At 35.9% G+C, this 26465-nt stretch overlaps 1 protein-coding gene across 1 annotated transcript; it reads left to right on the top strand.

Annotated features, from left to right (window-relative positions):
* Positions 1-1736: 1736 nt before the first annotated feature.
* Positions 1737-26064, top strand: LOC117084299 (ankyrin repeat domain-containing protein 30A-like; the record flags this gene model as incomplete). Its single annotated transcript, XM_033212898.1, is given in 7 exon segments — positions 1737-1839; positions 16293-16506; positions 23459-23639; positions 24749-25457; positions 25460-25511; positions 25513-25637; positions 25640-26064. Coding segments are annotated over 7 exon segments (1437 nt in total), but the record flags the coding sequence as incomplete, so codon positions are not given.
* Positions 26065-26465: the final 401 nt, after the last annotated feature.

Below are 26465 nucleotides of genomic sequence, written 5' to 3'. Positions count from 1 at the left end.
ATAATGATAACAGTGGTATTCAGTGACGTAATAAATATTGAGGGTACTTTTTTAAAACATGATGGCAGTATTGTCAGAAAAATATTGGGGAAATAACAGACATGTGGATTTCTAGTCTAGTGTAAGGGTATGATAAGTATCAGCAGGCTACTACTACTGTTTTCTAAACTTGCTAGGAATTTAGCAAGTTAGACCTCTCTGATGAGATTTTAAATGCTTTGACTATTAGTAATGTTCTTACTGAATAACAAAGTGTGCTAAGCAGTGAGACTTGAACACACAGGATGAGGACTTATGTTAAAGTGGTAGAAATAGAAAAAAAGTTAACAACACCCTTAAGTAAATATAAGTGATCTCTATATAAAGACAGGTAGTGTTAGGTTAGAGAAAATTGAAGAAGTTTACAGTTAGGATGGGAATGGGAGTGGCAGTCAAATTCTGTAGTTAGAGATTTCTTTGAGACTGCCAGTCAAGCTCCCATAACAAGAATGAGAAGTAGGATGACATGTGAAAGTATAGGTGAAAGGCATTTGGAGCGGATAAAAACAACAGATCACATTTGTTTATAATTTTTCTGTTAATATCCTGGAAAGACTAAGAAGCAGAAAGTGGGGTAAACATCATCATCATCATTTTCATTATTGTAAGGTGTAGAAAAGTTTTCAAATGTGTTCCTGGCATATAATAAATAAATGCTTTATGAATAAACATTCTTATATTTTTATGAAGGGCTTGCTATACTTTTCTGAAATTATGTCTTAATTGAGATCAAGTTACATACTCTATCTAATATTGGTTTCCTTTCATTTAAACATAATAGAATATGTTTCTTCTTTTAAGTTTCATTCATTTATTTCTTCTGTAATCAAAAATTTTCTCAAAAATATTTGATTATTTCAAATTCTTGTCTACCTAAATAAAGAAGCTTCTACAATATTCTGTCTCATACTCTGTAGGTTCTCTTCCTTTCAAGTGTCTTATTTTAACCCTGAACAATAAGATCACTTGGACTCGGGAAGGGGAACGTCACACACCGGGGCCTATCATGGGGAGGGGGGAGGGGGGAGGGATTGCATTGGGAGTTATACCTGATGTAAAGGACGAGTTGATGGGTGCTGACGAATTGGTGGGTGCAGCACACCAACATGGCACAAGTATACATATGTAACAAACCTGCACGTTATGCACATGTACCCTAGAATGTAAAGTATAATAATAAAAAAGAGAAGTAGAAAGACATGTGACCTATAATCAAGAAAAAAGCATACAATGCAAGCAGACTCAACATTGCATGAAAAAAGAAATTTATAATTATGAGTATTTTTAACGCTTAATGTTGTCAATGTTATATAGCAAGAAGCAGGTGATTGTCTTTTGTTTTAAATGCCCTCTCATGTTTCTTGGGGACTACAAAGTAGAGTTAGATATTTTGAAGGTAATTTCCTCTGGAAACATGCACATGAGTGAATATTTTTTCTGTGGATATGTTTTTTTTTTGGGGGGGTTTTCATGCTTGGTAACTGTTTCAATAGCTAAATGAAGATGAAAATAAGCTTGATTTAGAGAGCATATGTGAAGTCCTTTATATAAATGCTTTGGTTTTCAATAGGTTTCTATCCTTAAATCAAATTGCCTTTAAAGTAGGAAACTAAGTATTTTTTGAAATATGTTAGTTAGGAAATCTTGATGTCACTCATTATTATTATTATTTTTAAATTACAATTCATTATTGATAGAACTTTGAACAGAGTATTTCTGAAAGTGCTGCGCAGAATTACACGTGTTTACCTGAGGCTACATATCAAGAAGAAACCAAAAGAATAAATGGAAAACTAAAGGGTAAGAGTCATTTTTTATTTATAAGTCATTAGACAGTATGTTTATCTAAAGATTTGAGGACTGATATATTGTAATAGCCTAAGAACATTACCCACTAAATGCACAGTATAAAAAAATGTGAATTAAAATGGTAATAAGTTACATATCTTGTCAGGTGTCAGCAACAGAATTTATTGATGGTGCCAGAAAAGGGACTGCATTATTACTTTAAATTCAAGGTATTCTAAAACCTGAGGTACCTCAGGAAATAAGAGGAAAGTTGTAAAAGAGGGAATAAAGAATGAGGAAGACAGAAAGTACAGAGAGGAAATGAGGGAAAAAGAAACAGGTGTATATAAAGGAGGTTGATAAAATAATTCTGTAGATAGAGGAAGAGTATGGTTAGAAAGGTGTGAAGAACATATAGTGAGCTTCCAGTATAAAAACTACTAAAAGAATTACAGCAAAAATTTTCCACCCGAGCTGAAAACCATGGCACGAGAACTGCGTGACATATTCACAAGCTTCAGTAGCGGATTCGATCAAGTGGAAAAAAGGGTGGGTAACACTATCTGTCTAAAGAGATCACTTACATTGACTTATAAGTGTTGTTAACTTTTTTTCTATTCCTACCACTGTAACATAAGTCCTCATCCAGTGTGTTCAGGTATCATGGCTTAGCACACTTTTGCTATTCTGTAATAATGTTACTAATAGTCAAATCATTTAAAATCTCATCAGAGAGGTCTAACTTGATCAAACAGAAGAATGAAATGAAGCAAGAAGAGAAGTTTAGAGAAAAAAGAGGAAAAAGAAATGAACAAAGTCTCCAAGAAATATGGGACTATGTGAAAAGACCAAATCTACGTTTGATTAGTTTATCTGAAAGTGATGGGAAGAATGGAACCAAGTTGGAAAACACACTTCAGGATACTATCCAGGAGAACTTCCACAATGTAGCAAGGCAGGCCAACATTCAAATTCAGGAAATACAGAGAATACCACAAAGATACTCCTTTAGAAGAGCAACCCCAAGACACATAATTGTCAGATTCACCAAGGTTGAAATGAAGGAAAAAATGCTAAGGACAGCCAGATAGAAATGTCGGGTTACCCAAAAAGGGAAGCCCATCAGACTAACAGTGGATCTCTTGGCAGAAACTTTACAAGCTAGAAGAGAGTGGGAGCCAATATTCAACATTCTTAAAGAAAAGAATTTTAAACCCAGAATTTCATATCCAGCCAAACTAAGCCTCATATGTGAAAGAGAAATAAAATCCTTTACAGATGAGCAAATGCTGAGAGATTTTGTCACCACCAGACCTGCCTTACAAGAGCTCCTGAAGGGAGCACTAAACTCAGAAATGAACAACCGGTACCAGCCACTGCAAAAACATGCCAGATTGTAAAGACCATCAATGCTAGGAAGAAACTGCTTCAAAGAATGAGCAAAATAACCAGCTAACATCATAATGACAGGATCAAATTCACACATAACAATATTAACCTTAAATGTAAATGGGCTACATGCACCAATTAAAAGACACAGACTGGCAAATTGGATAAAGACTCAAGACCCATCAGTGTGCTGTATTCAGGAGACCCATCTCAGGTGCAGAGACACACATAGGCTCAAAATAAAGGAATAGAGGAAGATCTACCATGCATATGAAAAACAAACAAACAAAAAAAAGCAGAGGTCGCTCTCCTACTCTCTAATAAAACAGACTTTAAACCAACAAAGATCAAAAGAGACAAAGAAGGCCATTATATAATGGTAAAGGGATCAATTCAACAAGAAGAGCTAACTATCCTAAATATATATGCACCCAATAAAGGAGCACCCAGATTCATATGGCAAGTCCTTAGAGACCTACAAAGAGACTTAGACTCCCAGGCAATAATAATGGGAGACTTTAACACCCCACTGTCAAAATTGTACAGATCAATGAGACAGAAGGTTTACAAGGATATCCAGGACTTGAACTCAGCTCTGCACCAAGTGGAGCCAATCTACAGAACTCTCCACCCCAGATCAACAGAATATACATTCTTCTCAGCATCACATCACACTTATTCCAAAATTGACCATATAGTTGGAAGTAAAGCACTCCTCAGCAAATGTAACAGCACAGAAATCACAACAAACTGTCTTTCAGACCACAGTGCAATCAAATTAGAACTCAGGATTAAGAAACTCACTCAAAACCACACTGCTACATGGAAACTGAACAACCTGATCCTGAGTGACTACTGGGTAAACAACCAAATGAAGGCAGAAATAAAGATGTTCTTTGAAACCAATGAGAACAAAGACACAATATATCAGAAACTCTGGGACACATTTAAAGCAGTGTGTAGAGGGAAATTTATAGCACTAAATGACCACAAGAGAAAGCAGGAAAGATCTAAAATTGACAGCCTAACATCACAATTAAAAGAACTAGAGAAGCAAGAGCAAACACATTCAAAAGCTAGCAGAAGGCAAGAAATAATTAAGATCAGAGCAGAACTGAGGAGACAGAGGCACAAAAAAAACCTTCAAAAAATCAATGATTTCAGGAGCTGATTTTTTGAAAAGAACAGCAAAATAGGCCACTAGCAAGACTAATAAAGGAAAAAAGAGAGAAGATGCAATAAAAAATGATAAAGGGGATATCACCACTGATCCCACAGAAATACAGACCACCATCAGAAAATGCTATAAATACTTCTCGCAAATAAACTAAAAAATCTAGAATAAATGAGTAAATTCCTGGACAAATACACCCTCCCAAGACTAAATGAGGAAGAAGTTGAATCCCAGAATAGACCAATAACAGGCTCTGAAATTGAGGCAATAATTAATAACCTATCAACCAAAAACATCCAGGACCAGACGGATTCACAGCTGAATTCTACCAGAGGTACAAAGAGGAGCTGGTTACATTCCTTCTGAAACTATTCCAATCAATAGAAAAAGAGGGAATCCTCCCTAACTCATTTTATGAGGCCAGCATCATGCTGATACCAAAGCCTGGCAGAGACACAACAAAAAAAGAGAATTTTAGACCAATGTCCCTGATGAACATTGATGCAAAAATCCTCAGTAAAATACTGGCAAATCGTATCTAGCAGCACATTAAAAACCTTATCCACCACGATCAAGTTGGCCTCATCCCTGGGATGCAAGGCTGGTTCAACGTATGCAAATCAATAAATGCAATCCAGCATGTAAACACAATGAAAGACAAAAACCATATGATTATCTCAAAAGATGCAGAAAAGACCTTTGACAAAATTCAACAGCCCTTCATGTTAAAAACTCTCAATCAACTAGGTATTGAGGGGACATATCTCAAAATAATAAGAGCTATTTATGACAAAACCATAGCCAATATCATACTGAATGGGCAAAAACTGGAAGCTTTCCCTTTGAAAACTGGCACAAGACAGGGATGCCCTCTCTCACCACTCCTATTCAACATAGTGTTGGAAGTTCTGGCTAGGGCAATCAGGCAAGAGAAAGAAATCAAAGGTATTCAATTAGGAAAAGAGGAAGTCAAATTGTTCCTGTTTGCAGACGACGTGATTGTATATTTAGAAAACCCCATCGTCTCAGTGCAAAATCTCCTTAAGTTGATGTAAGCAACCTCAGCAACATCTCATGATACAAAATCAATGTGCAAAAATCACAAACATTCCTATACACCAATAACAGACACACAGAGAACCAAATCATGAGTGAATTCCCCATCAAAACTGCTTCAAAGAGAAGAAAATACCTAGGAATCCAACTTACAAGGGATGTGAAGGACCTCTTCAAGAAGAACTACAAACCATTGCTCAACAAAATAAAAGAGGACAGAAACAAATGGAAGAACATTTCATGCTCATGGAGAGGAAGAATCAATATCATGAAAATGGCCATACTGCCCAAGGTAATTTGTAGATTCAGTGCCATCCCCATCAAGCTACCAATGACTTTCTTCACAGAATTGGAAAAAAACTACTTTAAAGTTCAGATGTAACCAAAAAAGGGCCTGCATTGCCAAGACAATCCTAAGCCAAAAGAACAAAGCTGGAGGCATCACGCTACCTGATTTCAAACTGTACTACAAGGCTACAGGACCAAAACAGCATGGTACTGGCACCAAAACAGATATAGACCAATGGAACAGAACAGAGCCCTCAGAAATAACACCACACATCTACAACCATCTGATCTTTGACAAACCTGACAAAAACAAAAAATGGGGAAATGATTCCCTATTTAATAAATGATACTGGGAAAACTGGCTAGCCATATGTAGAAAGCTGAAACTGGATCCTTTCCTTACACCTTATACAAAAATCAATTCAAGATTGATTAAAGACTTAAATGTTAGACCTAAAACCATAAAAACCTTAGAAGAAAACCTAGGCAATACCATTCAGGACATAGGCATGGGCAAGGACTTCATGACTAAAACACCAAAAGCAATGGCATCAAAAGCCAAAATTGACAAATGGGATCTAATTAAACTAAAGAGCTTCTGCACAGCAAAAGAAACTACGATCAAAGTGAACAGGCAACCTCCAAAATGGGAGAAAATTTTTGCAATCTACTCATCTGACAAAGGGCCAATATCCAGAATCTACAAAGAAGTCAACTTTACAAGAAAAAGCAAACAACCCCATCAAAAAGTGGGTGAAGGATATGAACAGACACTTCTCAAAAGAAGACATTTATGCAGCCAACAGACACATAAAAAAATACTCATCATCACTGGTCGTCAGAGAAATGCAAATCAAAACCACAATGAGATACCATCTCACACCAGTTAGAATGGCGATCATTAAAAAGTCAGGAAACAACAGGTGCTGGAGAGGATGTGGAGAAATGGGAACACTTTTAAACTGTTGGTGGGACTGTAACCTAGTTGAGCCATTGTGGAAGACAGTGTGGCAATTTCTCAAGAATCTAGAACTAGAAATACCATTTGATCCAGCAGTCCCATTACTGGTTATGTACCCAGAGGATTATAAATCATGCTACTATAAAGACACATGCACACATATGTTTATTGTGGCACTATTTACAATAGCAAAGACTTGGAACCAACCCAAATGCCCATCAATGATAAACTGGATTAAGAAATTGTGGCATATATGTACCATGGAATACTATGCAGCCATAAAAAAGATTAGTTCATGTCCTTTGTGGGAACACAGATGAAGCTGGAAACCATCATTCTGAGCAAACTATTGCAAGGAAAGAAAACCAAACACCGCGTGTTCTCACTTATAGGTGGGAATTGAACAATGAGAACACTTGGACACAGGGTGGGGAACATTACACACTGGAGCCTGTCGTCGAGTGGGGGAGAGGAGAGGGATAGCATTAAGTATCCAATGTAAATGACGAGTTAATGGGTGCAGCACACCAACATGGCACATGTCTACATATGTAACAAACCTGCATGTTGTGTACATGTACCCTAGAACTTAAAGTGTAATAACAATAAAAAATATCCACCGTTTCTTACTCACTAGTGGAAGACATTAGGGATGGAATTACCTGACTATGCAAAGCTATGTTTTATCTATTATTGGTGAATATATTATTGGCATATATGGGCAGCCACATATGTGTATATTTTTTTCAGTATGGTCCAGAAGTTTTCAAACTTTAATAAATGAGCTACAGAACTTGTTAACAATGCACATTCTGATTCAACAGACTTGAGATTGTGCAGTTTTAATAAATTTTCAGGTGATGCTAATGCTGGTGGTTCTTGGACCATGCACTGAGTAGCAAGGGTATAGAGTTTTCATTGAAATAATTTGGAAGAAGAGCAATTGGATGGAATATCAAGACATAACAGAGTCAAGGGAAAGCATTATTTTGATTTTATTTCTAAGTATGCTTTTAGCCAGAAGAGGAGAAGAAAGAGGTTAGAAAACAACAACAGAATTTATAGATGCATGATACTACTTCTGGAAGAGAAAGAAAGTGGTAGGAAAATTTATTTTAAAAAGTACTGAAGGGAAAGAATCAAGACCACAGATCTGGAGATTATTTTTGCTAAAGAATAGCAATTGTGAGGCATGAAGGGGTGTGAGGGGAAGAAGCTAACTAGGTAATTGTGAAGTTTCTGAGAAGCAAACGAGTGAACTCACTTCAGATGCATTTGGAACATTTGCACTCCAAAAGATTATATTGTGTGTGCTCTGGAGAGTATTGGAAGAAGGAGGGATTACTAGATTTGGGTCTACCACAGTGACTCATTACTCTTCTCTATTGCTTTCAGGATTCAGAGAGAGATTTTTGTTGATATTAGTTATTTACGTAAGATAAATTTGAATATGAACTCATTGGCTTTGTTAGTAAAATTGCTGTTCTATAAAAATCTGTTAGAAGGCCAAGCCTGATGGCTCATGCCTGTAATCCCAGCACTTTGGGAGGCTGAGGAGGGTGGGTGGATCACTTGGGGTCAGCAGTTCGAGACCAGCCTGGCCAACATGGTGAAACCCTGTCTCTCCTAAAAATACCAAAAAAAAAAAAAAAAAAAAATAGCTTGGCATGGTTGCACACGCCTGTAATCCCAGCTACTCAAGAGGCTGAGGCAGGAGAGTTGCTTGAACCCAGCGGGTGGAGGTTGCAGTGAGCCAAGATCACGCCACTGCACTCCAGCAGGGTTGACAGAATGAGACTCCATTTCAAAAAAAATAAAAATAAAAAAATAAAAATTTGTTAGAGACTAATATGATAAATCAAATCAGACTAATATTTGAAACAAACAAAAAATACTGAATTTATTACTTGAATACTAAAGCTAATTTTTAAATATTATACTGATTTCAAAATAAAAATATTTACACCTAATTAATATTTAGCAATCAAGTTTTTGAATAAATATTTCAATAGTGAAAGTTTTTTATACATTATTTTCTTTATGAATTGTATATGCTCACTGACATGAGGGGATCAAGAAACATTCAAATGGATAAATGAGAGGATGCAAAAAAAATGTAGACATAAAACTGCACCACATGTGTATAGAAAACAATGAATATTTTTATTTACTATTATTCCCTAATATACATCCTTGCTCATGAATTCATTACACTTTCATTGATGAGACATCAATTTTACATTCAACTAAGCTATCATTGTAACTGTGTGCCTTCTCAATTATAGGATAAATTAAAGAATATGATGAGTGCTTGTAATTTAATGATATAAGTGATTCTAAGTGTATCTTGTACTTCAGAACTCTCATAGTTTTTAACCAGTATATGTTAGCCATGTGTGAGATTCACAGATGCCATATGATAAATGGGCTCTAGATAATGAAATGGTTTGTAAAACTTTCCTTCTGTGTTTTTTGCTTTTTCCTTTTTTCACTCAAAAATTTTAAACTCAATGTTTTTGTTTCTAAAGGAAAATAGTTACACATTTACTTTTTGTCACCTGGGACTCTGCACGCTTTTGATATAGTTTGAACCTAGACTTTTTTTTAACTTTAAGAGACTAGACATAAATTTCATTGATATTAAAGTATACATATCTTTGAAGAATCTTATTGGTGAATAATTTATCCTGGAAAACAAACTATATCATAAAGTTTGCTGAATCAATCAAAGAAAGTAATAGTAAAATATTAATTCCTGAAAGAAAATGGGGGTTGATATTTAATTAAACTTATCTGGGTAAATGGCAACTATCAGACATAGTGTGTTTTTGTGGGGAGAGGAAGACAGGAGACTGCTTTTTTGAAGAAAAAGTCATATAAGCTTTTTATGAGTCTTAGGTCAGGGTTTTGATAAGGAAGCCGAGCCATTTATGACCACTCAGGACATAGAACTGTTGCCGCGTTTTCTCTTTCCTCTGGGATCCTCTTTGTAATTCACTAAGAGCTTTTCCTGAGACCCTTGTCTTGGCTGGTGCTTGTGCTCCTCGTTAAGGTATCCAAACAGCAGGCCAGTTTTGTCAGTTCAGTCCAGCGTGTCAGTGTAGTTTTGCTAAGCTTCATCCTTCTTTCTGGAGCTGAGTAGAGAATTCTGGGTGCTAGGCATTACACAGGCTTGCCGATAAACTGAGGCAACAGAGAGTTCCTACAAGTAAAACAAAGACAAAGCATGTTCTTACCCACTTCTACCACAGTACATTCTAACCTGCGGTCACCATTTGTTAGCTGGGAGGTTGCACTGCACACCCCATTACAAAATTTGCTGACTCAAGTGAGGATAGGAAAGTGACGTAGGCTTCCTGAGACTTCCACTTTCTCATTTCTGCAGCAAATCTAAGGCTTTCTCACATGCCCAGTATGCTGCCATGAGAACTAGCATTTGGGAAAACCACCATACTAAGTTTACATATATCCCAAAGAATCATACAGAGGCTGACTCCCCTGACAGCACTCAGAAACAAATTGTATTCCTCAGCATACATTAAAGCCACACCCTCAAGGGTGATAACATGTCTCAAGCAAGTGAAAGTAAACTTAGATAGAAGAAATGACTCTCTTTTTCAGTTTAGAAAGATGAGCCAAAAGTTCTGAAAATTGGAAAAACACAGGATATCAACATACATCTTTGCTCTTCAACCTTTTGGTAACCATCACTGATCTTTTTACTCTATCCATAATTTTGTTTTATGGATAATGTCATTTTTGGAAACATGCATTTAAGTCTTTTCATAGCTTGATAGTTCATCTCCTTTTAGTCCTTAGTAATATTCCATTGTATAACTATAGCACGTAGTTATTTCCATTGTATAACTATAGCACATAGTTTATTCACTCATCTTTTTAAGGTTATCATTGTTGCTTCACAAATTGGTTGAATTTTGCATACATGTTCATAAGGCATTTCTCTTGTTTATAATAATATCATCTGGTTTTGATTTAGAGTAATGCTAGCATTATACAATGAGTTGAAATGTACTCCGTATTAGGCTATTTGTGCACTGCTATAGAGAAATACCTGAGATTGGGTAATTTATGAGAAAATAGGTTTCACTGGCTCACATTTCTACAGGTTGTACAAGAAGCATAACATGGGGCTCTGCTTCTGGGGAGGACTGTGGAAGCTTACAATTATGGCAGAAGGTGAAGCAGGAATTTGTACATCACATGGCCAGAGTAGGAGCAAGAGAGAGAGGTGGGAGATGCCATGCACATTTAAATGACCAATTTTCATGAGAATCACTATTATGAGGACAACACCAAGGGCATGGTGCTAAATTATTTGTGAGAAATCATTCCTCATGATGCATTCACCACTCACCAAACTTTACTTCCAACATTGGGGATTATATTTCAATGGGAGATTTTGCTGAGGACACACATCCAAACTATATTGTACTTTCTTTTATTTTAGGGGTAGAGTTTGTTTAGAATTATATCTCATTTTTTCTCTAAAATATTGGTAGAAATCACCAGTGTAGGATTCTTGGCCTGGACTTTTCATTGTAGGAAGATTTTTAAGTATGACTTAATACTCTTTTATAGATTTAGGGTAATGCAGGTTATCTATTTTTTCTTGAGATATTGTATTTTTTTTGACTACTGACTAGATTTTATTTTTCTATTGTTGACACCATTTTTATTTTGGAAAAAAGAATTGGATCTCTTACATAAAGGTTTCCTCTGAATGTTTGCCAGAATCAGTATACTGTTATTCCTAGTTAAAATTTTTTTCTTTTTTCTATTATTATTGTTATACTTTATGTTCTAGGTTACATGTGCAGAACGTGCAGGTTTGTTATATAGGTATACATGTGTCATGGTGATTTTCTGTACCCATCAACCTATCATCTACATTACGTACTTCTCCTAATGCTACCCCTCCCCTAGCCCCTTACCCCACAACAGGCCCTGGTGTGTGATGTTCCCCTCCCTGTGTCCATATGTTCTCATTGTTCAACTCTCTCTTATGAGTGATAACATGTGGTGTTTGGTTATCTGTTCTTGTGCTAGTGTGCTGAAAATGATGGTTTTCAGCTTCATCCATGTCCCTGCAAAGGACATGGACTCATCCTTTTTTATGGCCGCATAGTATTCCATGGTGTATATGGGCCACATTTTCTTTATCCAGTCTGTCATTGATGGATATTTGGGTTGGTTTCAAGTCTTTGCTATTGTGAATAGTGCCGCAATAAACATACGTGTGCATGTGTCTTTATAGTAGCATGATTTATAATCCTTTGGGTATATACCCAGTAATGGGATGGCTGGGTCAAATGGTATTTCTGGTTCTAGATCCTTGAGGAATTGCCACACTGTCTTCTACAATGGTTGAGATAATTTACACTCCACCAACAGTGTAAAAGTGTTCCTATTTCTCCACATCCTCTCCAGCATCTGTTGTTTCCTGACTTTTTTTTTTTTTTTTCTTGAGACAAAGTCTCACTCTGTCACCCAGGCTGGAGTGTAGTGGCCAGATCTCAGCTCACTGCAAGCTCTGCCTCCTGGGTTTACGCCATTCTCCTGCCTCAGCCTCCTGAGTAGCTGGGACTACAGGCGCCCACCACCTCGCTCGGCTAGTTTTTTGGATTTTTTAGTAGAAACGGGGTTTCACCGTGTTAGCCAGGATGGTCTCGATCTCCTGACCTCGTGATCCACCCGTGTCAGCCTCCCAAAGTGCTGGGATTACAGGCTCATTTCCTTACTTCTTAATGATCGCAATTTTAACTGGCATGAGATTATATCTCATTGTGGTTTTCATTTGCGTTTCTCTAATGACTAATGATGATGAGATTTTTTTTCCTATGTTTGTTGGCTCCATAAATGTCATCTTTGAAGAAGTGTCTGTTAATATCCTTCGCCCACTTTTTGATGGAGCTGTTTGTTTTTTGCTTGTAAATTTGTTTAAGTTATTATAGGTTCTGGATATTAGCCCTTTGTCAGATGGATAGATTGCAGAAATTTTCTACTATCTTAAAGGTTGCCTGTTCATTTTGATGCTAGTTTCTTTTGGTGTGCCAAAGCTCTTTAGTTTAACCAGTTCCCATTTGTCAATTTTAGCTTTTGTTGCCATTGCTTTTGATGTTTAGTCATGAAATCCTTACCCATGCCTATGTCCTGAATGGTATTGCCTAGGTTTTCTTTTAGGCTTTTTATGGTTTTAGGTTTTATGTTTAAGTCTTTAATCCATCTGGAGTTAATTTTTGTATAAGGTGTAAAGAAGGGGTCGACTTTCAGTTTTCTGCATATGGCCAGCCAGTTTTCCCAATACCATTTATTAAATAGGGAATTCTTTTCCCATTGCTTTTTTTTTCAGTTTTGTCAAAAATCAGATGGTAATTTTCACATTTCAATGAATTTGTCAATTTTGTCTACGTTGTCGTGTTTATTCACATACATTTTTTAATATTACCTTGTATTTTTAAGTATCTGTAGAATCTGAAATAATGTCACATTAACTCATTTCCAGAGTTAGTAATTGTAACTTTTTCTTTTCAAGAGCTAGTTTGGCTAGATAGACTTTTGCTTTTATTGACCCTCTCAAAGTGTTTGGTGTTGTTCAATTTTTCTATCATTTTTGTGTTTTATTAGTTCCATCTCTGATGTTTTAGTTCTCTTTGCCTATTATTTTAAAAATCTATAGTTGGGAGCTTATCAAGAACATAGATTGAATTCTCACAATTTTGGAAGCTGCACAGTTCCAGATCACAAGGTATCATCAAATTTTATGTCTGAAGAGGTATCACTTCATGATTTATTGATGCATTCTTTTGCCCTGTGTCCTCACATGGCAGAAAGGGTAAAGAGGCTCTCTGGGGTTATTTCTATCAGAGCATTAATCCATTTATTAAGGGTGGCCCTCATGACCTAATTACATCCCAAAACTCCTGCCTCCTAATAACATCACCTCTGTGATTTGATTTTAGCATATGAAAATTGCAAGGACAAAAACATTCAAGCCAATGCAGATACTTATCATTTCCTCTACTTCCATTGAGTTTACTTTTTTCTTATTTTTTTCTTTAGTTTCTTAAGGTAAAAGTCAAAGTTATTTATTTGAGAGTCTTCTAATGTAGACATTCAGTGCTGAAAATTTTTATTTAAGTGCTGTTGTAGATGCATTTTACAATATCTAACGTGTTGTGTTTTCATTTGGAGTTAGTTCAAAATACTTTCTAATTTTTCTTTTTATTATTTTTGGAGCCAACCTAGGGTTGTTTGGATGTTATGTTACTTAATTTCCAATAGTTGAGTTGTTCCAGGTACATTTTTATTATTGATTTTTAATTTGACTGTTTTGGGATCAGGTAACATGTTTTGTGTGACCTAAATCCTTCTCAATCCTTTCATTAAGATATGATCTAGAATATAGTCCTTAAGTACTTCTGAAGAATGATGTTAAGTCTACCACATTCTTGCCAACTTTCTGCCTCCTTATTCTACTACTTGAGTAAGGGGTTTAGAAATTTTAGACTATACTTGGGCATTTGTCCATTTCTTTTGCAGTTCTATCTATTTTTGTATCATGTAGTTTGAAGGATTTATGTTATTTTCTACAAAAATATTTAGGACTGTTATGTTTTCCTGGTTAAGTGAACCTTTGTCACTATAAAATGACCTTGTGTATTGCTGGTAATATTTTTGCTATGAAATGTACTTTGGTATTAATACAACCACTCCTCCTCAGCCTTCTTTTGTCATGTGTTAGTGTGGTGTGTCTTGTTTCATCTTTAACCAATTTTTGTCTTTATATTTAAAGTTTATTTCTTATAGGTGTTATACAGGTAGATCTTACTTTTATATCCATTCTGGCAATCTGCCTTTGAGCAGAGGTTTTTCGATCAGTTTAATTTATAATGTGATTATTGATATGATAAAAATTGTCTGTCACCATGCTGTTTGATTTCTATTAGTCCCAGATCTTCTTTGCTTTGTTTTATTCTTTTTCTGCTTCCTTCAGACTAGTTTAGTAATTTTTATGATTTAGTTTTATATATAAATGCTTTGCTGTCTTAGTGGTTGTTTTAGAATATATAGTGTATGGATTTTCCTCATCACAACCCACCTTCAAGTAATATTATATCATATCATAGATGGTATAAGAAATTACAATCTTGTATTTTCATTTCTTCACTTCCAGCTAGATACCAGCCTGGATCTGTGGGATTGTAGCTTTCATTAAGTTTAGAATATATTTAGCCAATTTTTCCTCAAATTTTTTTCTGTCTGTCCTCCTACTTCTTTAGGGACTTATATATTACGTGCTGGGAGTTTGCTCATAGTTCTCTAGTGTCTCAAATTTAGGAAACTTTTCTTTCTTGGTGGCAAATCAATCTATGCTCATATCTACTCAGCGTAGCTTTCATCTCCAGCATTGTAACTTGTATCTTTACAAGTGCAATTTAGTTTTTTAAAGTATCTTCTATTGCTCTACTTATCTTCTTGATTTTTATTGTAGAATAGAGTTGAGTTACTTATAAACAGGTTGATCCTTTTTATTTTTTCTTTTTATGATATGAGCTAACTCCCCACACCTGAGGCAAGACCTTTCAGACTATTCATTTTCCTGGGAAGTCTGAGTCTTCCCAGGCAAATCTATAAAAATAGGCACTCTTCTTGGTACTATGTGAGCACAGGTGTGATTTTCTCTAATTTTATAAGTCCCCCTGACCTGGCTTGGTCTTAGGTAGTTTTCTGGCTCACATGCAATCTTCATTATTTTGCTAAATACTGGGAGGGGATTTCCAGGGGTTTCTTGCTTTCGATTCTGTATCTCTCTCTCCTCCTCAGTGCTCTGTTCGGTGTTGTCTGTCTCCTTTGGTTTTACCAGACTCTAAGCTTCAGCAGTGTAACCAAGAGAGTCTGGTAGGTTCCACTTCAGTTTTTTCTTCCTGTGTCATGTCTTGGATCTCTGTCAAGGCAGGAAGCTGAAACATTCATGAGGTTTGCTTTCCATTTTATTTTCCTGTTTTTCAGGGATTATCATCTTCTTGGTCTAATGTCCACTGTCTAAAAAATTGTTTAGTGTATTTTGTGTGTTTTATTTTTAATTGTTTTAGCTAAGAAGAAAAATCAACATCTGTTGATCTCTTGTGGCTAGAGGCAGACTACACTACAGCTTCAGCACATGCCACACACTGGCTAAAATGCTTTCCTTCCCCACTTGCTCAACTGCATCCTTTTCAGTCTTCATTCCTCAGTGTAGCTATACAATCCTCAGGGGATTTTTCCATGGGCCTAGTATAGATCTTATTCTAAGCAATCTGTTTTCTTACAGTATCTATCTGAATTTTTAATTGTAACTTTTCTGGGGCTTTGTTTTTTATTTTATATTTTATATTTTAAGCTAAACAAGAGCAGAGTTTTGTTTCATTTTGTTTTGTTTTTTTCTGTTTAATCTGCAGAGCTTAGTATAATGCCTTCCCCATGGTAGGTAATCAATATAAATTTGTTCAGTGTATGAGTTAATGATTGTTAAAATATGCAGCCCTTTATATCCCAAAAGTACTAATATATTTTATTTCTATCTCCTCCTTGAGACAGATTCGACTAGCCTATCAAAAATGTTGGATGCAGTTCCTTCTTGTGAAAGAGCACGGGAACTTAAAAAAGATCACTGTGAACAACTTACAAGAAAACTGGAACAAATGAAAAACAAGTTTTGTGTACTACAAAAGGAACTATCAGAAGCAAAAGAAATAAAATCACGGTTAGAGAACCAAAAAGTTAAATGGAAACAAGAGCTCTGCAGTGTGAGGTATGATATCCTGGTTTGAAATAAATATTTCAACTATTTATACTAAAGGTATGTAGGATACTTTTTGTAAAAGCTACCTTACCTTCTGAGGTTTAACTGGAGAGAAAAATCTCTGTCTTGTAGAGTGTCAAATTCTTTTAAATAATACAAGTTCTTAAATGTGAATACTTCTGCTGATAACTAAATGCATATTTATTTAAATCACAACTTTAATGGCTATATAGAAGGCCATTATTTGGAAATCCCATTACTTAACAAATTAATATTTTTGATTTTTAATTTTTTGTATTATAAGTGCTGCAATGCATAACTGCATGTAAATCTTTTTTATCCTTTCTAATTATTGACTTGGAATAGATCCTTCAATATAAAAATATCTAGGGGTGGGGCATGCCAAAGATGGCTGAATAGGAACAGCTCCAGCCTCCAGCTCCCAGTGTGAGTGACACAGAAGACAGGTGATTTCTGCATTTTCAACTAAGGTACCGGCTTCATCTCACTGGGTCATGTCAGACACTTGGCGCTGGTTCGTGGGTGCAGCGTGACCATCCAGAGCTGAAGCAGGGCAATGCATCGCCTCACCTGGGAAGCACAAGGGGAAAGGGAATTTCCTTTCCTAGCCAAAGGAAATTGAGACACACAACACCTGGAAAATCGGGTGAATACCCACCCTAGTAGCGCTTTACCAAGGGTCTTAGCAAACGGCACACCAGGAGATTATATCCCACACCTGGCCCAGAGGCTCCCACTGCCACGGAGCCACCCTCATTGCTAGCACAGCAGTCTGAGATCTAACTGCACAGTGGCAGCAAGGCTGTGGGAGGGGCACCCACAATTCCTGAGGCTTAAGTAGGTAAATAAAGCCGCCAGGAAGCTGGAATTGGGTGGAGCCCACCACAGCTCAAGGAGGCCAGCCTGCCTCTGTAGACTCCACCTCTGGGGACAGGCATAGCTAAACAAAAAGCAGCAGAAACCTCGGCAGAGGTAAATGCCCCCGTCTGACAGCTTTGAAGAGAGCAGTGGATCTCCCAGCACTGAGGTTGACATCTGAGAATAGACAGACTGCCTGCTCAAGTGGGTCCCTGACCCCTGAGTAGCCTAACTGGGAGACATCCCACACTAGGTGCAGACCGACACCTCACACCTCACAGGGCAGGATACACTCCTGAGACGAAGCTTCCAGAGTAAGAATCACACAGCAACACTCGCTGTTCAGCAATATTCTATCTTCTGCAGCCTCCACCGCTGATACCCAGGCAAACAGGGTCTGGAGTGGACCTCAAGCAAACTCCAACAGACCTACAGCTGAGGGTCCTGACTGTTAGAAGGAAAACTAACAAACAGAAAGGACACCCAACCAAAACCCCATCAGTACATCACCAACATCAAAGGCCAAAGGCCAATAAAACCACAAAGATGGGGAAAAATCAGTGCAGAAAAGCTAAAATTCAAAAATCAGAGTGCATCTCCCCCTCCAAAGGAACACAACTCATCGTCAGCAATGGAAAAAAGGTGGACAGAGAATGACTTTGATGAGTCAAGAGAAGAAGGCTTCAGTTGATCAAACTTCTCAGAGCTAAAGGAGGAACTACGTAACGAGCACAAAGAAACTAAAAACCTTGAAAAAAAATTTGACGAATGGATAACTAGAATAACAAATGTAGAGAAGTCCTTAAAAGAACTGATAGAGATGAAAACCATAATACGAGAACTATGTGACAAATGCATAAGCTTCAGTAACCAACTCGATCAACTGGAAGAAAGAGTATCAGCGATTGAACATCAAATGAATGAAATGAAGTGAGAAGAGACATGTAGAGAAAAAAGAGTAAAAAGAAATGAACAAAGCCTCCAAGTAATATGAGATTATGTGAAAAGACCAAATCTACATCTGATTGGTGTGCCTGAAAGTGATGGGGAAAATGGAACCTAGTTGGAAAACACTCTTCAGGATATCATCCAGGAGAACTTCCCCAACCAAGTAGGGCAGGCCAACATTCAAATTCAGGAAATACAGAGAATGCCACAAAGATACTCCTCCAGAAGAGCAACTCCAAGACACATAATTGCCAGATTCACCAAAGTTGAAATGAAGGAAAAAATGTTAAGGGCAGCCAGAGAGAAAGGTCCGGTTACCCACAAATGAAAGCCCATCAGACTAACAGCAGATCTCTTGGCAGAAACTCTCCAAGCCTGAAGAGAGTGGGGGCCAATATTCAACATTCTTAAAGAATTTTCAACCCAGAATTTCATATCTGGCCAAACTAAGTTTCAAAAGTGAAGGCGAAATAAAATCCTTTACAGACAAGAAAATGCTTACAGATTTTGTCACCATCAGGCCTGCCTTACAAGAGATCCTGAAGGAAGCACTAAACATGAAAAGGAACAACCAGTACCAGCCATTGCAAAAACATGTCAAAATGTAAAGTCCATCGATGCTAGGATGAAACTGCATCAACTAGCGAGCAAAATAACCAGCTAATATCATAATGACAGGATCAAGTTCACACAAAAGAATATTAACCTTAAATGTAAATGGACTAAATGGTCCAATTAAAAGGCACAGACTAGCAAACTGGATAAAGAGTCAAGACCCATCAGTTTGCTGTATTCAGGAGACCCATTTCACATGCAGAGACACACATAGGCTCAAAATAAAGGTATGGAGGAAGATCTACCAAGCAATTGGAAAACAAAAAAAAAGCAGGGGTTGCAATGCTAGTCTGTGATAAAACAGACTTTAAACCATCAAAGATCAAAAGAGACAAAGAAGGCCATTACATAATGGTAAAGGGATCAATTCATCAGGAAGACCTAACTATCCTAAATATATATGCACCCATGCAGGAGAACCCAGATTCATCAAGCAAGTCCTTAGAGACTTACAAAGAGACTTAGACTCCCATACAATAATAATGGGAGGATTTAACACCCCACTGTGAATGTTAGACAGATCAATTAAAGAGAAACTCAACAAGGATATCCAGGAATTGAACTCAATTCTGCACCAAACGGACCTAATAGACATCTACAGAACTCTTCACCTCAAAACAACAGAATGTACATTCTTCTCACCACCACATTGCACTTATTCCAAAATTGACCACATAGTTGGAAGTAAAGCATTCCTCAGCAAATGTAAAAGAACAGAAATTATAACAAACTGTCTCTCAGACCACAGTGCGATCAAACTAGAACTCAGGACTAAGAAACTCAATCAAAACCACTCAACTACACGTAAACTGAACAACCTGCACCTGAATGACTACTGGGTACATAACGAAATGAAGGCAGAAATAAAGATGTTCTTTGAAACCAATGAGAACAAAGACACAACATACCAGAATCTCTGGGACACATTTAAAGCAGTGTGTAGAGGGAAATTTATAGCACTAAATGCCCACAAGAGAAAGCAGGAAAGATCTAAAATTGACACTCTAACAACACAATTAAAAGAAGTAGAGAAGCAAGAGCAAACACATTCAAAAGCTAGCAGAAGGCAAGAAATAACTAAGATCAGAGCAGACCTGAAGGAGATAGAGACACAAAAAACCCTCCAAAAAATCAATTAATCCAGGAGTTGGTTTTTTGAAAAGATCAACAAAATTGATAGACCGCTGGTAAGACTAATAAAGAAGAAAAGAGAGAAGAATCAAATAGACACAATAAAAAATGATAAAGGAGATATCAACACCAACCCCACAGAAATAGAAACTACTATCAGAGAATACTATAAACACCTCTACACAAATAAACTAGGAAACCTAGAAGAAATGGATAATTTCCTGGACACTTACACTCTCCCAAGACTAAACCAGGAAGAAGTTGAATCCCTGAATAGACCAATAGCAGGCTCTGAAATTGAGGCAATAATTAATAGCTTACCAACCAAAAAAAGTCCTGGACCAGAAGAATTCACAGCCAAATTCAACCAGAGGTACAAGAAGGAGTTGGTACCATTCCTTCTGAAACTATTCCAATCAATAGAAAAAGAGGGAATCCTCCTTAACTCATTTTATGAGGCCAACATCATCCTGATACCAAAGCCTGACAGAGATACAACAGAAAAAGAGAATTTTACGCCAATATCCCTGATGAACATCGATGCAAAAATCCTCAATAAAATACTGGCAAACAGAATCCAGCAGCATATCAAAAAGCTTATCCACCATGATCAAGTGGGCTTCATCCCTGGGATGCAAGGCTGGTTCAACACACGCAAATCAATAAACATAATCCAGCATATAAACAGAACCAAAGACAAAAACCACATGATTATCTCAATAGATGCAGAAAAGGCCTTTGATAAAATTCAACAGCCCTTCATGATAAAAACTCTCAATAAAATTGGTATTGATGGAACGTACCTCAAAATAATAAGAGCTATTTATGACAAACCCACAGCCAATATCATACTGAATGGGCAAAAACTGGAAGCATTCCCCTTGAAAACTGGCACAAGACACGGATGCTCTCTCTCACCACTCCTATTCAACATAGTGTTGGAAGTTCTGTTTAGGGCAATCAGGCAAGAGAAAGAAATCAAGGGTATTCAGTTAGGAAAAGAAGAAGTCAAATTGTCCCTGTTTGCAGATGACATGATTGTATATTTAGAAAACCCCATCGTCTCAGCCCAAAATCTCCTTAAGCTGATAAGCAACTTCAGCAAAGTCTCAGGATACAAAATCAACATGCAAAAATCACAAGCATTCGTATACACCGGTAACAGACAAACAGAGAGCCAAATCATGAATGAACTCCCATTCACAATAGCTTCAAAGAAAATAAAATACCTAGGAATCCAACTTAAAAGGGATATAAAGGACCTCTTCAAGGAGAACTACAAACCACTGCTCAGTGAAGTAAAAGAGGACACAAACAAATGGAAGAACATTCCATGCTCATGGATAGGAAGAATCAATATCGTGAAAATGGCCATACTGCCCAAGGTCATTTATAGATTCAATGCCATCTCCATTAAGCTACCAATGACTTTCCTCATGGAATTGGAAAAAACTGCTTTAAAGTTGATATGGAACCGAAAAAGACCCCACATTGCCAAGACAATCCTAAGTCAAAAGAACAAAGGCTGGAGGCATCACACTATCTGACTTCAAACTATACTACAAGGCTACAGTAACCAAAACAGCTTGGTACTGGTACCAAAACAGAGATATAGACCAATGGAACAGAACAGAGCACTCAGAAATAATACCACGCATCTACAGCCATCTGATTTTGACATACCTGACAAAAACAAGAAATGGGGAAAGGATTCCCTATTTAATAAATGGTGCTGGGAAAATTGGCTAGCCATAAGTAGAAAGCTGAAATTGGATCCTTTTCTTACACCTTATACGATCATTAAAATGTTAGGAAACAACAGGTGCTGGAGAGGATGTGGAGAAATAGGAACACTTTTACACTGTTGGTGGGACTATAAACTAGTTCAACCATTGTGGAAAACAGTTTGGCAATTCCTCAAGGATCTAGAACTAGAAATACCATTTGACCCAGCCATCCCATTATTGGGGATATACCCAAAGGATTATAAATCATGCTGCCATAAAGACACATGCACATGTATATTTATTGCTGCACTATTCACAATAGCAAAGACTTGGAATCAACCCAAATATCCATCAGTGACAGACTGGATTAAGAAAATGTGGCACATATACACCATGGAATACTATGTAGCCATAAAAAAGGATGAGTTTGTGTCCTTTGTAGGGACATGGATGCAGCTGGAAACCGTCATTCTCAGCAAACTATCACAAGAACAGAAAACCAAATACCACATGTTCTCACTCATAAGTGGGAATTGAACAATGAGATCACTTGGACACAGGAAGGGGAACATCACACACCGGGGCCTATTGTGGGGTTGGGGGAGGGAGGAGGGATAGCATCAGGAGATATACCTAATGTAAATGACGAGTTAATGGGTGCAGCACACCATCATGGCACATGTATACATATGTAACAAACCTGCACGTTGTGCACATGTACCCTAGAACTTAAAGTATATAAAAAAAAAATTGGTTAAATTATAGCAAGTTTTTAAAAAGTTCTTTGTTCATTACTTCTAAATTGTTCTCACGAAAATTTATATTCATTTACAGTTCAACAAAGAGAGTATGAAATTGCCATTCTTCTCTCCCCAAGAATCAATTTCCTTTAATTATACACTTTTAATCTTAATGTGCATGGAATATAAAGAAAATATACAGTAATTTATGATTAGTTTATTCAACATCTCTTGCTCTCTTACATAAATTAAATTAATTCAGTGTTCTATGTTAAAAATATATATTATTTTTATTCTTTAATTAAATATTATATTCTTTTTTGTTCTAAAAGAGATTTAAAATTTGTTGAAAAATATATAATAATCAACAAGACATGTTTAAAGTATTACTCAAAAAGGAAACAAAAGGCATATGGAACAACAGATATTACACTGTTTAACCTAGTCTGAGATTTTAGTATTAAAATTATTTTTAGTGATACTGCCCATATTTTATAAGTAGGAATATTTATGTCTAATAAATCTGTAAACTTTTTTTATAGAAAGTAATGTCACTGTAATCAGTTAACTCTAAATGATCTGTCCTCACTGAGGAGGAATTTTCACTGTGTGATATTTTTAAAAAATAATTTTCAACTCATAAATGTACCAAATAGCTTCCAGTATTCTTTTCCATAACAGTTGTTGAAGCTACTAAAAACAGAAACTTTCTAATTAGAACATGTTTTTTCTCACTATTTTTCATGTATGTATGTCATTTGGAAGAGGTTGGAGTAATAAATACCTGAAAACTAGAAAGAAACAAATTCAGGAATATAGAAATTTTATTGGAGTAATAAACCAGTATAGGAAGAAGTAGATCTCAAAGTGAATTCTATTTTCTAACAAAATGAATGTTAAGATAAGTTTGTTTAATGGCAGATTGGCTTTAAATCAAGAAGAAGAGAAGAGAAGAAATGTCGATATATTAAATGAAAAAACTAGGGAAGAATTAAGAAGACTCAAAGAGCAACATAGGAATGAGTTAGAAGTGAAACAACTTTCACAGGCTCTCAGGATACAAGATATGGAATTGAAGAGTGTAACAAGTAATTTGAATCAGGTGAATCAATTTCTGGCAAAAAATTTATATTTCTAACTTTATTTCATCAGTATTACTTTTAATATCCTTTGATTTAGTATGTATTATTCAGGTCCTGAAGGAAAATATTGTCTTAAAATTAACTATGACATTTGTTGCTACAGTTATTTATTATAAATTATGGCATCCAAATAGTATCTTATTTCAGTGCAAAGAACTTTTGAAAATAATGATAATTCCTACCATATACTTAGTGATAATTTATTGGTAAGAATTTTGTTCCTAGCAACATAGTTTAGTGTATTTTTTCTAGTTAACATTTAATACTCAAATATTATGAAGCAGAAACAAAAGTTATTGCCATAGTAAATAAGCTCATGGTTTTCTAAGTGGGGTTCTCTAAATTTTATCTTCTTTACCACTTTTGTTTTGAAATAGAGGACTTTTTTTGTATTTACATATTTGCCCAGTAGAATTAGCTGAGATTTGGCAAAGAAGTCCTGGATGTAGACTCAAAAGACCTGGAGAAAATTCTACAACTTGTTTATATTTTCAATCTTTTCCTTGCCAAATTGTGAAAACTAAAAGTACTTGTTACAATGTCTCAACTTATCAAACATTCATAAATATAATTCTTAAAATTAACTATTTTTTTTTAAATCTAGAGAATATTCTCAGGAAAAAGGAACTGAAAAAGCTTCCAGAAATTGTGTCTGTCTAAATATATGCAGCACTAAGGCTCTTAGTATGGGATCTTGTATAAGTTAGACATCGGAGTGTAAACCCAATTTTCATATGTAGTCAAACTGATTAATCTTTTATTTTATACTTTTGAGCTTGTTGTAATTCAGGGAAAGTTTTTTTTTTTTCTTCCAATTCTGAGGCTCTTAAAAATTCTCTAGTCATTTCTTTTTTACTGTCATGAATTCATTGTCTCCAAATAAGTGTTTGAACTTTGGGGAATTCATGCTATATAGCATTTGAGGTTTTGATTCAATGGTTCTTCAACCAATACCTATTTATAAAAGCCCTTTCATTATATGAAGGTACAAGTTATTCTTTAATTTCAGAGGAACTATGATATACCATTTTATTGAGTGCTAGCTAAAAGTTTATTTTATTTTATTTAGGTTTCTCACCCTCATGAAAATGACAATGCTCTCTTTCATGAAAATTGCATGTTGAAAAAGGAAATTGCCATGCTAAAACTTTTAATAGACACACTAAAACATCAACACCAGGAGAAGGAAAATAAATACCTTGAGGACATTAAGATTTTACAAGAAAAGAATGCTGACCTTCAAATGACCCTAAAACTGAAAGAGAAAACATTAACAAAAAGGGCATCTCAGTATAGTGGGCAGCTTAAAGTTCTGATAGCAGAGAACACAATGCTGACTTCTAAATTGAAGGAAAAACAAGACAAAGAAATACTGGAGACAGAAATTGAATCATACCATCCTAGACTGGCTTCTGCTTTGCAAGACCATGATCAAAGTGTGACATCAAGAAAAAAACAAGAACTTGCTTTCCACAGTGCAGGAGATGCTCATTTGCAAGGAAAAACGAATGTTGATGTGCGTAATACAATATGTAACAATGAGATGCTCCATCAACCACTTTGTGAAGCTCAAAGGAAATCCAAAAACCTAAAATTTAATCTGAATTATGCAGGAGATGCTCTAAGAGAAAATACATTGGTTTCAGAACATGCACAAAGAGACTGCCGTGAAACACAGTGTCAAATGAAGAAAGCTGAACACATGTATCAAAACAAACAATATAATGTGGACAAACACACTGAACAGCAGGAGTCTCTGGAGCAGAGATTATTTCAACTACCATGAAAAATATGTGGCTTCCACAGCAGTTAGTTCATGGGCATAAGAAAGCTGATAACAAGTAATATTTGGTCTCTTGAGAGGAAAAAGCAACATCATCTCCTAAAAGAGAAAAATGAGGAAGTATTGAATGACTGTAACCATTTAAAAGAATGTATATATCAGTATGAAAACCAGAAAGCAGAGAAGTAAGTATCAAAAAATGCAAATATTTTTCAACCTTCCTGAAATAAAGTTTAAACTCATGTTTGGCCTTGGCTAAATGCCGAATCTGGTTGAATACATACATAGATGATAAATGTATTTACTTTATCAGCTTAGAAACATGCCTTATTTCCACCAAATGAAAGTTAAAGCTGAGAAATGTTTTACTCTGAGTAAAGACATTATGTCACTTATGAAACTTTTAACAGTTTAAAGATTTTTAATAGATTAACATTAATGACATTGGCTTATACTGCTGAAATGAGGATTTTAATGTCTCTTTGTGGCCATATTTTATGACCACAATGAAGCAGATAATGGGAATGTCCATATGAGCAATGAGTATTTTGAAATTAAGATTCAATTCAGCAATTTACTTTTACAGTTAATTCTAAATTTTCTAGAGGAACTGAAGTGTATTTTGAAGTGTGCATTTCTGCATCTTGTAATAATGCTTTTTAGTACCTTTTTATATATTTTAGTTGGTAGAATTTTATTTTCATTTATGTCAATTTGACTTAATCTGAACATATTTGAATCTCGAATTATGTATTGTTATAACCTCTCAATTTTTTAAAGGCATCTGCGTTTTGTTAAATAATACCTTAGGACAAATATAGTGAATTTTAGCAATATCAAATTTGATTTAATCACCCCGCTGGTAGTTATAATTTATTTTGAATATTGTTACAAATAATTTGCTCATAATTTCTATTTCAAGGCTCAGAGATGTGAATAGAACTTTGTCCCAGAGAAAGATCATTGTGGCTATCTGTGATTTATTAGCTTTGCATTGGATCCC

The sequence above is a fragment of the Trachypithecus francoisi genome, unplaced genomic scaffold, assembly GCF_009764315.1.
Source record: "Trachypithecus francoisi isolate TF-2019V2 unplaced genomic scaffold, Tfra_2.0 Contig00470, whole genome shotgun sequence".
NCBI classification, from domain to species: domain Eukaryota; kingdom Metazoa; phylum Chordata; class Mammalia; order Primates; family Cercopithecidae; genus Trachypithecus; species Trachypithecus francoisi.
This window is presented reverse-complemented; position numbering and strand designations above follow the sequence as displayed.